The sequence below is a fragment of the Molossus molossus genome, unplaced genomic scaffold (genome assembly GCF_014108415.1).
Source record: "Molossus molossus isolate mMolMol1 unplaced genomic scaffold, mMolMol1.p scaffold_m16_p_10, whole genome shotgun sequence".
Taxonomy (NCBI): domain Eukaryota; kingdom Metazoa; phylum Chordata; class Mammalia; order Chiroptera; family Molossidae; genus Molossus; species Molossus molossus.
This window is the reverse complement of record NW_023425345.1, coordinates 79,624,718-79,638,342: the sequence shown is the minus strand read 5'-3', so window position 1 is coordinate 79,638,342 and position 13,625 is coordinate 79,624,718. Positions and strand designations below refer to the sequence as shown.

Sequence of the window (13,625 nt, the reverse complement as noted above, 5' to 3'; positions counted from 1 at the left end):
TTACAAAAATGTACCACCAGAATTAGTTACTAGATATTGCCATCTAGTACATGTGCTAAGCATACTTACTCCAAATTCTCAGTACAGGACTGGTCAACACAAACACTTCAATGGAGGAGAAAACAGCGTATCTGACATATTGCTTTTCTAATCACCAAGCTACCAGAACTGCTCTGAATCTGAACACACTCCTCAAAGAAAAAGGTTGTCACTGAAGAGGGAGACCATGAGTACGCCCTGCCAAGCAGAACCAAGTACCAAAGATTACTTACACCAGATGCACTGTAATTGGTGCTTTTACCCTACAAAAGGAAAGACTAAGATTGGCCAGATATCTATTCAAAATAAGCCTTCACGCAGAGACAAGAGACAAGAAACGTAGGGAAAGCAACAGAAAAGAGGAGAGGAAGGACTGTTTATGCAGTGAGACTTTGAAGATTAGAAGCAGAGTTGCAGTGTGGGGTTGGCAATAGAAGCTGGGACAGTAGGAGTTCAACCACTGACTCGAGCAAACAAGTTAGAAATAACATGGAGCAGAACACAGTCTTCAGGGCAGAAGAGAGTCAGATGCTAATGTACTGAGCCACTGACCATCTGGTCCAATACATCTACATCTGTAGCCAGGCAGCTTTGTAAAACACACAGAGAACACTTCATTTAATCCTCACTTTGTGGTTGGAGGTTATTAGTGTTATTCTCACTTCCTAAACAATTATAAGACCGAGTTTTAGAAAGAGGAGGGGCTTGTGTCCTTAGCTAGCAAAGTGATAACTCCAAGACTAAAATTCCAATCTTCTATCTTGGCCTAATGTTTGTTTACAAAACTGCTTCTAGGACATAGTACAGTATTTTATTTAATTTTTTAAAATGTTTTTATTGATTTTTTTTTTTTTATAGAGAGAGAGTAAGGGAGAGAGAGATAGAAATATCAATGTGAGAGGGAAACATTGTTTGGCTGCCTCCTGCATGCCCCCTACTGGGGATCAAGCCCACAACCCAGGCATGTGCCCTGACCAGGAATCAAACCGGGACCTCTCAGTCCACGGGACCATGCTCATTCACTGAGCCACACCAGCCAGGCCACAGTACAGTATTTTCAAAAGAAAGGAATAATTATAACTCATTCTAGAATGAGTTCTCTAAAAATATTTTTATTAAGTGGGAATGTACATTTTCAGATATATAGGGCATTGACTCAGAAATTCCCCCAAAGTGCCCAAAGGCTCACTGTCCCAGGTTAAAAAAAAAAATCAGAGGGGCCCAAACAGTTCTCATTCTATGTAGATACTTTCACCCAATAGCATCACCCAGTGCTTCCGTATCATTAACAAAGCTTTTGCGTTCCCACTCTCAGCTACCCAACACATGTTTTGCTGCCTCCCTACAATTTATAAAGTCTTCATGCACTGTGAGCCAAACTTCCTGACAAGGGATTGTCTGACAAACGTACAAACTAATAAAGGCACTGACTACAGAGACTCAGTTAAGGCGTCTATTCAAGTCCTAAGCCTACAGCAACCGTGTATCAGTTTATTTGTCAAAATCAGCATCCAACACCTGTCTCCACAGTAGTGTTACACAGAAGATAACACTGTAATACAAGATGGTGACAGATATTTCAATAGAGATCATCTCCTAGGATTTCAACAGGCTCTCTACCTTTTCAAAATCTACACAATAACTCAATTCCACATGATCAGTTTAAAGGAGATGTAGTGATTGAACAAAGATGAAAACATAACAGAGTGAGATTAAATAAAATGGCTAATCTCACCCAAAGATCCTCGATCTTTTTTAACTCAGAAATTTAGGTGGCCTTTCCAGGTGCCTGTGTAACACACCAAGCTGATGTGTAATACATTTAAATAAAATAGAGCCTTACTACTCGTTACAGTGTGGCCCATGAACCAGCAGCCACCTGCTGCTCCTGGGAATGAAGAAATACAGACTCTTAGGCCCACGCCAGGCAGAATCTGCGTTTTAACAGCCTCAGGTGATCGGCAGGTAGACTGATCTAGAAATATATACACATACCAGATGGAAAGAGATCCAACAAGAGGCCCAATTGGACAATATCCCTTTAAGGGAGGCAAAAGGAGATATATTAAATTTAAAGAAACTGAGGATTTAAACTACATTTTAAAATATCTTTTTTAAAGGTAATCATCCACGTCAAAGGATGAAGGTAGGGGGGCAGCTTCTGAGAAAGGACCAGGTCTAACACCCCCTTGCCTGCCACGGGCATCCTCAATATCATTTCTGGTGTGAATTTTTTTTTTCCTCTTTATTGGTTTTAAAGAGAGAGGAAGGGCGAGGGAAAGAGAGACAGAAACATCAATGAGAGAGAACATCAATTGGCCACCTCCTACATGCCCCCCACTGGGGATCGGGCCCACAACCTGGGCATGTGCCCTGACCAGGAATTAAACCAGCAACCTCTTGGTGCATGGGTCGACGCTCAACCACTGAGCCACACCAGCCAGGCTCTGGTGTGAATTTAAAAGTAACTACTAAATAGTTTCTCATAGAAATGGTTTACATTATTTATGTTGATGATATACAAGGTTTGGAAACAGTGAAATTTCATTTTCCGTTCAACATGTAACAAAAGCAAAACACAGCACCGTTTTCTCAAGAAAAAATACGAAGACTCTTACATAGACAGATGGAAGAACCAAAACTAAAGGAGATTCTTTTTTATGGGATATTTTAAATAGATTACATGTGGCAAACACAGTTTGTCCTCTCAGGCTGTACACTGGTGTCTTTAATAGGTTTTCATTCAAATCTTAAATTCGTTTTCTTTGGTTAAACCAGTATATATCCCTATAGAGTACGTTAAAGTATAAAAGCGTATTTCTTTAACATAAATTCAGTGACAATTCAGCACCATTTTTTTTTCCTTCAACAGAATAACAAGAATAACCTTCCTCTTTTAAATGAGGTTTACCCAGTGAATTCAGGTATACCAGTTTTTCACATCAGCAATAAATAATTGCCTCCCGCTAAAGGGCCTATGTCGGCAAATAAAAATGTCTTTTTGCCTGATTAAACTTCTTCATCATCTGAGAACTTTTCTTCTGCAAAGTTAGAGTTGGAAAATTTGTCATTAGAAGCTTTCTTTGTCAAAATGAGCTCTTTTCTCTTGCTTTGGGAGAGAAGTCCTGTAGTTAATTATTGGAGGAGGAGGAGGGGAACATCCTGTTCTAAAAGAAGAACACCTGCACTGGCCGGTTTGGCTCAGCTGTTAGAGGGTCGGCCTGCAGACCAGAGAGGCCCAGGTTCGGTTCCGCTAAGGGCACGTACCTTGGTTGCAGTTTGTCCCCGGCCCTGGTTGGGGTTGTGTGAGTGGCATCCACTCCATGTGTCTCTCTCATGTCGATGTTTCTCTCGCTCTTCCTCCCTTTCTCCCTCCCACTCTGTCTGAAGATGAATGCAAAAATGTCCTTGGGTGAGGATAAAAAATTAAAGAAGTACACTTGACAGAGAATTTGGATCCACATGCTCTACCTTCAGACACCTTTCACGATCCAAGGCAGCAGGCTCAGTATGTATTATACCTTTGAAAACCTGAAGACAGCAAGGCAGGCATAGCCAAAACACAGTTTATAAAACAATGAGAAAGGTCCCCAGAGGAGCATCGCAGCTGCTAGTTCTACCTCCAGAACCCCTTCTCCCAAATGGCTCTGTAATGGCAAATGTCCTCTCCAAACTGAGAAGAGTCATGAATATAATCTCTAGAGCCACCACCTAAGGTACCCACCCTGTTGAGAACACAATTTGCAGGGATGTCACTTTGACACGTGCCTGACCTTGTAAAGAATAAAAGTAGGGACTCTCATTCTTAATCAGAGACACCAGGAACAGAGAAGAAGACAGGGTGCACAGTGCTTTCACTGTCGAGCAAATTAGAAATTAACAAGAACAAGACGTTTACATTTCCCAAAGTGTTGCATTTGTCTGCCTCTCTCAAAGACTACTTAAATCTGGGGTTTATAACAGAAATAACAATATGCTTTGTAACAATGTTCTGAACAACAGGCATATAACCCAAATGAGAGATGAAAACAAAAAACAAGACTGTGGTCTGCATCCTTCCTGTCTCTTTACAGAATGCATCTAAGCAACGAAGAAGGAAAACAAAATTTCTTAAGACACAGCTGTAAAACTTTTATTCACCTTATTCATCTTTTAAAAAATACTTGTGTTTTTAAGAGACAAACTTGTGACTGCAGTTCAAATTAATACCCAAAGAATCCCAAGTATGCGGGGATATGGACTGCCATTCTGCCCAGTGGATTTTTGCACAATGCTGAAACATGGCTGTTTGAAATACTCCAGTGCCATCATTTAACACTGCTCAAAATGTCAAGAGCCATATTGCGCCCCGGTGGCCACTCTTCCGCAAACAGCACATCCTTTGAAGTTAAAATACTCCTAAATGATGCCAAGTGAGAATTTCTAGACTAGGGCAGTCAAAATTGTCTACTTCTGAAGAAATCAATAATCTCTGGAACCACAATTAGAGGGAAAAAAGCACTTTCACTATCAAAACTTGTGACTTTTTCCGTTTCAAATGTCAATGAATGCCTTTACCCCATGGTAATATTTTTATACGCTCTTTCTTCATTAAACCGTTGGCCACACCACCTAGCTCACAGCTGTTATTTCAAGGGCACGGATGTGTGTTTCATTTGACAAATCATGTAATTGAGTCAGTCTCTTTGACTATCACTGCATGCTGGGCCACGCTCCATACCCTGCCTCACTCTGATATCCCAAAATGCCCCGGCAAAAAAATCAAGAAACAAAAGTTTACATGAAATTACCATAAGCAAATAAAATCTCCTCTGCCAAACAACACAGCATTTTTAAAACAGACACAGTAGCACTGCCTTCGAGCAACATGGCATGTGCATAACCTTGTAATAAATAAATGTACGTATCATTTAATTCCACAGTAAAATGGACTCCAAAGATGGAGTTGGACTTTTCAATTCTAATTTCTTTTCCATATCAATTTTCCAGACATGAGCAAGTCAAAATCTCTCTCTCCAGCTCATCCTTAAAACCATTTTTAGTTGTCCAAATTAACTACATGTTATGGGAGGCTTGTAAACAAGATAAACTACTCTAAAAACATGATAACCATTTTTAATGTAGAATCTTGAAAACAAATTGTGTCCCTGCCTTCTTCAAAATTCTCCTGAATCGATAGGCTTACTCAATTCTTTCCCATTAACCTGTAAAGCAAAAAGGTCATAGGTGAACCCAAATTTGGAATCCCAAAAAGTTCTTAAAAGATTAAAATGAACATTTATACCTTTTATTCTAAGCAAACCTTGAACACCAGAAAAACTGACAAATGCGACTGAAAAGGTAAACTGTCAAGAGGCGGAAAGAGATCAATAGGAATGTAATAGTGCTGCATCTTGTTAGAACTAACTGCCTAGAAAATACAGCCCAAAAACATCTCTGAGGCAAAAGTCTTTATTCCCTTCAACCAATCGAGGCAAATCGAGTTAACTCCAAGAGTTCAGCTGCCACAAACCTCCAAGTAAAACAACCAACTGAACAGTTAGGAAGGAGACATTTGGGAGAGATAGTCTAAGGCTTCCTCATGTACCAAAAAAGTGCCAATGAGCACCAGACCCAGGATAACGCCAGTTCAAACCATTCACCATGGATCCTGGGCACCGGTGTCCTGGGAAAGAAGCCAACAGAATCCCAATAAAAGTTTTAAAATATGAATACCAATCAAATAAACATGAGTAAATGCAAGTGAAATTCTGCTCAAGGACAAGCTATCAACATGTTTATAAGTCTATCATCAGACTCTCAAACACTTCACAGTCCCTGCTACCGCACAGGTAGGAAAAGGCAGACAGGTACGGATGCTGTTGAAAGCATGAACAGCTCCTGTGTGTATTCTGCACCATATGCATGAGAAGCCCATGTCTAGTCATATTCATAATTAGTGGATTAGTGAATGTAGTCATTATTCCTCAAAAGCACATACAAACAAAATCTTCAAAGAAAACTTCTAGCATTGTACACAATTACATCTGTAATGACACAAAATAGTAGGCCTTTTTCATCCTACGAGAAACAGCAGGTAAGTGCCGTTCCTGGTGCTATACCTCTACACTTCTTTTTTTCCAACTAGGCTCTAAATGAGGACAGCTGTTCTTAGAGGAGAGGTCTTTACACTCAACAACCCACTTGTCCTTGCCATCAAGGCTGTCATGCTTGTCACTTCGGTGAAGCTATGAAAGTAAGTAGTACCCAAAGCTGACTGAATACTTAGCTTCCAAGAGACAATCAAAAAATCTGAAAGGTGAAATGTTACCATGTTAAAACCGTGTTGGACGAGAACAATATGGTGATAAGAAACTAAGCTTTTCAGCCGGGATTTTTCTGAGTGCCTTAAGGGTAAACCTCGTTCATCCCTATTATGAAGGTGCCTGTTTAGAGAAAATGTGCCCTTCACCTATGACAAACAGCTGCACCATCACAGGCATTTTACACAAGTGCTGTTGGTGTGCCGAACAGCAACAAACAGATTAGGAAGACAAACCGTGTTCCTGTCTCATATGGGAATCCAAAAGGTTGCAGCTATTTCAGAATTATAGCAGCAGGGAATTCAGTGTTAGGACGGAGCCACAATAACACTGAAAAACTAAGTGCAGATGACAGGACCATGTAAATTGATAATATAGAATAATACAGCCAAAAAATAAACATATATGTGGAAACAACTAAGAGACAGATGGCTGGCAAGCAATTTTCCCTGTGGCATTTGTAAATGTCCACTCAGTGCTTGTTTTGGGGTCGTTTGCTAGATAAACCCCATGTGGCATTCTCAATGGAGTATAGGCAAAGTGGTCTCTACTGGCTTCACCTGACTTTAATTTTAATTTACTGGTAAGATGTATTTATTCAAACAGCAAAATGAACCATTTCCACATAGATTTGATTAAACAATCATAACAGCTAGAAAATAAAATGTCACATAAAATATTTCATAAACTCTAAGTTGGATCTACTTCCATTTTTTTTTTCAGTGTCTTATAAACTGGGAAGGAAATTAGAGTTTTTAAAAAAAAACTCTTGTACACATTGGCTTTCAATATAGATCTGATGATAAAACCTGTGATACAAAGCAAACTTCTCCCTTATTTACATTGATTTTATAAGAAATTATTTGTAAATATACTTTTAAATACCAGGTATGCCTTCAATGACTGAACATCCTAGAGCTTTAAGATGCCAATAACAGACCAGTCCAAGGCAAGTCTATTCAAGATAATTTTTTAGAGGTAACAGAGTGATTGATCATTTCACAAAGATCATACCAGGTCAAAAACCCAAACTGACAATAACATTAAAAGACCAAGTAGAAGGAATAGTTGAATATTTCTAGAAAAAAAGGTGTTATTTTTTAAAAAAAAAAAAAAGTTAACATGCCTTAAATCTTCCATTCCTTCTTCTTTAAATACTGTTACTCAATGACTTTACAGAAGAAACATCTTAACTAGTGTTTCCATAAAAACTAAGATTTACATTTATACCCAAATAAAAAACTAAATTAGGAATGTGCTATTAAGGGTTTTGAGTAGTTTTAATTCAAGAGCAGAAATATCTGCCATGGAGTTATTCCTTCAATTTTCACAGTTATTGAAAAGTGGAATAGCTAAGAAACATAAAGATACTGCTAATGATCATGGCTGGGTGTAATAAATGCAAAATCAGCAATAAGGAAAAAAATTTTCAAAGCAACACAAATCTATTTCCCACTTTCAAACCCTCAAATTGTCTTTTTTAAAATAAATAAATAAATAAATAAAAAAGAACGCATTATTTTACTCACATGAGAATAAAAACATGTACTAGTTGCATGACCTTATTTGCTATTTATATAACGTAAAGGAAATGTCATCAATTAGATGATAAGTGCAAAATGAAATCTGACTAAAAGACAACAGTTGGGGTTTACTTTTGTTACTCTGAAGTAAACTGACTCCTCTTTCAGTGTTATCTCTATGCAAAGCACATTAACAGTACTACTTCTTAAAAGGATGAAGGGAAAATGATCTAACATTATCCTCAAAAAATATATGACAGCAGAGAATTTGGGGTCAGTGAGTTTTTTCCACTGACCTAAACCTAAACACCAAATCTCTCCAGAAAATGAGAAGGTCCTTCAAAAAGTCATATGCAACATGACTTAAAATTGAGCAAAGACTGCATATTTATAATTCCAATTTTACTCTAACCACAACTTAAGATTCAATATAATCACTACTAGATGGAAGGCAAGTGTGGGGAGATGAAGGTGAAACCATATATGCTTTTTCATCAGATAGGGTGAATTCTACTCCTTTACTGTTTGTTTCATCACATCCTGGCCATATTCTTGAGTTGAGCGCAGAAAAAACACTTGTAAAATATTAAATTTTACCATAGGGAAATTGATTTTGCTATAAGAACGTTTCAGGTTACCACTTAATCTCAACCAAACTACATCAAACACTGAAAGTAATTATATACATAGTTTATAAAGTAAACTTGATCACTATACTTAAAAGAAATGATAACTTTGAGAAGTACCACAGCAATAATTTTTAAGCTGAAGCAATATAAAGCCCTCCTACAGTAAATGCTGGATTCTTCAGCTAAAATGCACAGTCTTGATTTAGTTAAGCAAGTCAAGCGTAAGGGCCACCTCCCTTCCAGAGGGCTGCTCTGTATTTCACAAAAGTTCCTGGGGGGGCAGCGGAATCCACAGATGTAGTTTAAACAAAGTTTTAAACTTGAGCCTTTGTAGTCTGAAATGGAGTGGTGGAAATAAACACATTATCATCATCCTACAGTTTCCACTGACTCCCCAGCCCTCTTCCCCCATCACACCCCAGTGAGTTGGAGTAGTTGGATAGAAAGTATTATATCTGAAAGTCACAACTTCCAGGGCACTGTGGAACTGAATTGCCTAAACGTGCCATGCAGACACCAGTTAAGTTTCATGATCCTATTAATATATATTTCATAATTTCCAGTATACATAAAACCCAAGTTTGATATTTTTAAGACTTCATACTCTTAGGAGTATGTAATTGCATATGTAGTTCTGCCACTTAGAAAGTTAAATACATTTTTCAAACTGTAGCAAAAGTATAATTTGTATTTCCAGACCTTCAATATATCATATATAATACCTAGATATCATAAATTGAGCATGCTATCAACTAGATAATGTGTGTAAATCATCACATTAAACTCATCTATGTAGGGAGGGAGAAGTCAGAAATTCTGATATGTAGGGAGGGAGAAGTCAGAAATTCTGATACTCCATTCAGCCTACAGCATGTAAAGAACTTATACAATTATCATCATCGAAACACTAATTTATCTTCACACTTGCGCCATTCTCTCTAGGCTACAGAATCCCAACAATTCTGACGGATGATTAAAGAACACAAAATAAGCACTAAATCTACACCAAAAACTGTACATGTAAATTTAGTTTAGTTTCAGCCTTAACCTTTACAGACTGGTGTCTTCTGACATGTACTTTTCAAAGAACTGGACAGCAACAAACAATAGCATACAAGAGGAATGCTTCAATTTACCACAGTAGTCTATATTACTTAAAATATTATAATAAGTTATTTTTTAAAAGCTGTATCTTCTTGGTTTAAATGCTTACTATTCAAATTGTGCCCAACAGAGCCAGTAACTGCTCGGATTTGTCCCTGAGTTTATTTTGTGAAAAGTCACCCATCTTTGGAAGCAAGTGCTTTTCCTTCCAATTACCCTAGAAATAGCAGGTGCACTATAACTCAAAATTGGATGGAACAGAAGCAGCCCCTCTCACAGACCATTTATTTCTCAGACCATGTAGCATAATTGCTAAAATCTGTACATTGCTTAAAAGTTGCGGAACAGTTTATGCCTCACAGGGGCTTCCTAGCAACTAGTCTCTGATAGACACTATATAAAATGCATTAAGAAGGCTTTGCTGGATGTCTTTGCAGGTACTATCAGGGGATTTCATAACAGACATGTGGATGTGAACCAAAATTCCCTTACTGAAGGTATACATCTAGGAACATGCTTTTAGTCAGAGAGTGGAACACAGAGAACATAGAATATGGATAATTACTACCAGGAGGTTCTGCCTTCACCTCCCTCACTATCAACCACTTTTTGTAAGTTCAGTCACTGCCTTGCCCTGACCCTAGGGATGCATTCACTTTCCATAGCCCAGAGAGGCTGCTGAAAAGCTGTCAAAGTAAATCTGTGCTCACTTTTTGGATAGTTTAATTTCAATGGAGCATGAAACACCCCAGGACGGTTAATAAGTTTAGCCAGGCGTGCTGTTCTCCCTAATATATTTTAATTATGCATCTGTTTTAATTGTAATCAGATTAAGTCACTGGAAAGACACAAATTGGAATTTTCCCTAATGGCTATTAGAGCTTTTCATCAGTTTCTAAACACTAACAACGTTTAAAAAATAGGTAGAGCCACGAGCACAACTGTGACATTTTCCAGAAATCGATGCAGTTTCTTTGACAACACAGTTCAGGTCTCATTAGCCACCCAAACTAACCCAAATGCAGAAGACAATTTCTGTCTCTAGGGGCGTCTTCTTCCCCAATTAGCACAAAAGAATCACTAACGTCTAATGTAAAACTCCCAAACAGAATGAAAGCCCAGGCTTTATAAAGTGCTACTCCATCGATTGGTGAGAGAGGCTCGCGGGGGAGAGGGGGTGCAGGAGAGATCATCAGCATTATCTTAGCTCAAAGTAAAATACACTACACGTCAATAGATAAAGTTGACTCAGAATACGATCCTCTTTCCCTTATTTTGGCAACTGTCAAACGCGTGTTTCAACCTCGGGAAATAAAATCGGGCGTCCCATCAGTAAACGGAAACTTTACAGGGAAGATGTATTAGGGGGCGGGGAACAGCTTCCTTCCAACCCAGACGTAAAATCGCTCAATGTGCTTTTGTTGCACCAAGGAATACCTAAGACATTTTTTTTTAAAATACGTTCATTAAAGTTCCCAAATTGCTGCTATTTCCGCTAAGAAACTTAAACGTCTGCCAACAGCCGAGAGTCAGGGGAGAGAACCTGCTGCAAACTAGGAACCCAAACTCCCTCAGCCCGCCCAGCGCGCTCGCGTCCCGGGTGTTTCTGCTTTAGGTGTTAATGTTTACGCGTCTCCTAAATCAGGTGCTGGACCAGTTCCTCCAGGACGCACTTCCAGCCTTAAAGCGGGAAGCTTCAGAGTCACTGCGGAGTCCCCACGCAGCCCGTCACCCTTCCCACTCAGCCCCTTACCTGTCATCATAGCAGAAATCCGCACTTAGGGTGTTGAGATACAAGGCGAGCCCCAGAGCGCTGCTCACCAACTCTGCAATCATCTCTCCACTGCCTTCCCTCCGGCTCGGCTCCCAGCGCGAGGGCAGCAGCGGCAACAAAAAACAGAAGCATCAATCCCCACCTTCCGCCGCCTTCTCCTCCCAGCTTCACTTTTCCCTGGCTTCCCCACCCTCCTTTCTCTCCCTCCTTCCTCCCTTGGGTCCTCCCAATCCACCGCTCTCCTCCTCCTCAGCCCGTCTCCCCAGCGCCTGTGTCCTCCCGGGGTGCGGGCTCACACCGCGCTCCCCATGCCCGGCGCCCGCGAGGGCGAGCGGCGTTCGGGCTACGCGCCCTCCGGCGGATGCACAGGGCTGGTCCTTCCCGCGGCTCGAGGCCCCCACCCTAACCCATGGCAGTTCGGGGAGCCCTAGGTGAGGAGTGGGACGCGGAGGAGGTGGAAGAGTGCGGGATGGGGTTAGAGGGACCGGACCGACCCGGGTTCTGGGACCAGCTGGAGGAAGAGAGAGAAAGAGGGGCGGATGGGAGGGACAAGGCGAACCGCCTCCCCTCGCCGCCTCCCGAGCGCAAGGATCGGGTGCCGCTTGGGCTGACTCCGGCCGCCACAGCGGCTGCAGCTCATTCACTCTTTATTAGCTCTCTGCCAGTCCCAGCCCCTTCTCCAGTGAAGTGAGAAGCGGTGGTTGGAGACTCCAGAAGCTCCCGCGTGGGGTTCTCGGCGCCCCCGCGCCTGCGTGGCCAACCCTCCTTTCCGAGTTTGACCAGCCCCTTTCTCCACCCAGATCCCCTAAGGCTCCTCCCACACTACCCCCCAGCCCCGACTGCAGGCTCCTCCCACCCACCGCCCGCCTTCCTCTTGTTTCTTTCACCTTCGATTTCACTGTGGAGAGCCAGGGAGACCCGAGGGCGACGGCTGGAACGCAGCCGGGGAGGGGGATCGAGAGGAGACACCAGACCGCGGAGGATGCGGTCGCTCGCCCTGCTGCTGCCCGGCGGCGCCTGGCACGGGCTAGTTCTCAACCCAAGCGCTGCCAGGCGTAAGTCCGTCATAGGGACTGCTAGGGACCGGGAGAGGAAGAACAGGTTTGGCGAGTGCTGCAACCTCGGTTGCCACAAACACACACGCGACCTCTCCCACACGCTCAGGGTGCGTGAGCCAAACTGGGCGGGGATCTTAGAAGGGAAAGATTTCAGCATCGAGCCTACCGTTGTCCCGAATGTCAATGGAAAGACGTGTGGGGAGGGAAATATTCCCGCAATAGATTAAAAAGAAAAGACACCCCCCCCCCCAAAAAAGAGGAAGGACAAGACATGCGGGGGGGCCTTTCGTGGTTTCAGGGGGATTGCCAAGCTGACCCTGAGATCATAGAGAAGAGATGCCTCTACTGCCCAGTACAGCGCTATAACCTAGGAAGGCGGGAAGCTAATTCTTTCCTTTCCGCCCGGATACAGGACTGGATGGATGGCGTCCAACATGATGAAATATGTTGTAGAAGAATAGCCTGTGTAGAACGAGCTCTGGGTACTAAAGTTGAGAGACCGAAAAGGACCGTGGGCTGCCCGCCACACCTCCTCCCGGTTTAGCCCTTTCTGTAAGTGGAGTGGCTGTGATGGACCACGATGAACACTACTGCGGCGCCCCCTGCTGCATGGCAGCCACAATGCATGGAAAAGAAACCTGTAGAGGGCTGACTTCCCCCTCGCATCCCCCCCCCTCCAAAGGCAGCACCTAACCAGCAAGCTCTCCAAAACTGAGGCAAGAAATTGAGCCCCCTGGATATCTGGCAGTGGCCTGAAAAGCAAATACTGTGGTCTGGGAGTCTGCAAAACAAATCTCCGTCTTTTTCTGATTTCACACCGATAAAATGATGAATATTCATTACAACTATTATGCCATGCAGGGTGGGCCCATTTTTGTGCCCTAGGAAAAGCAGAAGTAAACAGACATAAAAGGGAATTGTATCTTTAAAGACAGGGACTAATCGTTTACCTTTTCTTTTTTATTCTCCATAACCTCTGAGCACTGTTGAAAAGATTTTTAAAATCCTATCAACTGACTTACCAAGGTCCTCTTCACAACACTTGGTGGTCCTAGTACACTGGAGGAAAAGCACCCTGCAGTTTGAGTCCCCTCTCTGCTATTATTATCTGGGCCACCTTTGGCCAGTCACTGAACCTCTTTGGGTCTCGGTTTTCTCACCCATAAAACAGTGATGATAATAATACCTATATGTGG

At 41.9% G+C, this 13,625-nt stretch overlaps 1 protein-coding gene across 2 annotated transcripts in view; it reads right to left on the bottom strand.

Moving 5' to 3' along the window:
• TMTC2 (transmembrane O-mannosyltransferase targeting cadherins 2) overlaps positions 1-12,106 on the bottom strand; it is a 413,338-nt gene extending 401,232 nt beyond the window's left edge. For both annotated transcript variants that reach the window (XM_036251426.1, XM_036251427.1), the window contains exon 1: positions 11,351-12,106. In XM_036251426.1, the coding sequence (XP_036107319.1) occupies positions 11,351-11,433 (83 nt within the window). In that variant the 5' untranslated portion in view covers positions 11,434-12,106. The remainder of the gene's footprint in view (positions 1-11,350) is intronic.
• Positions 12,107-13,625: the final 1,519 nt, after the last annotated feature.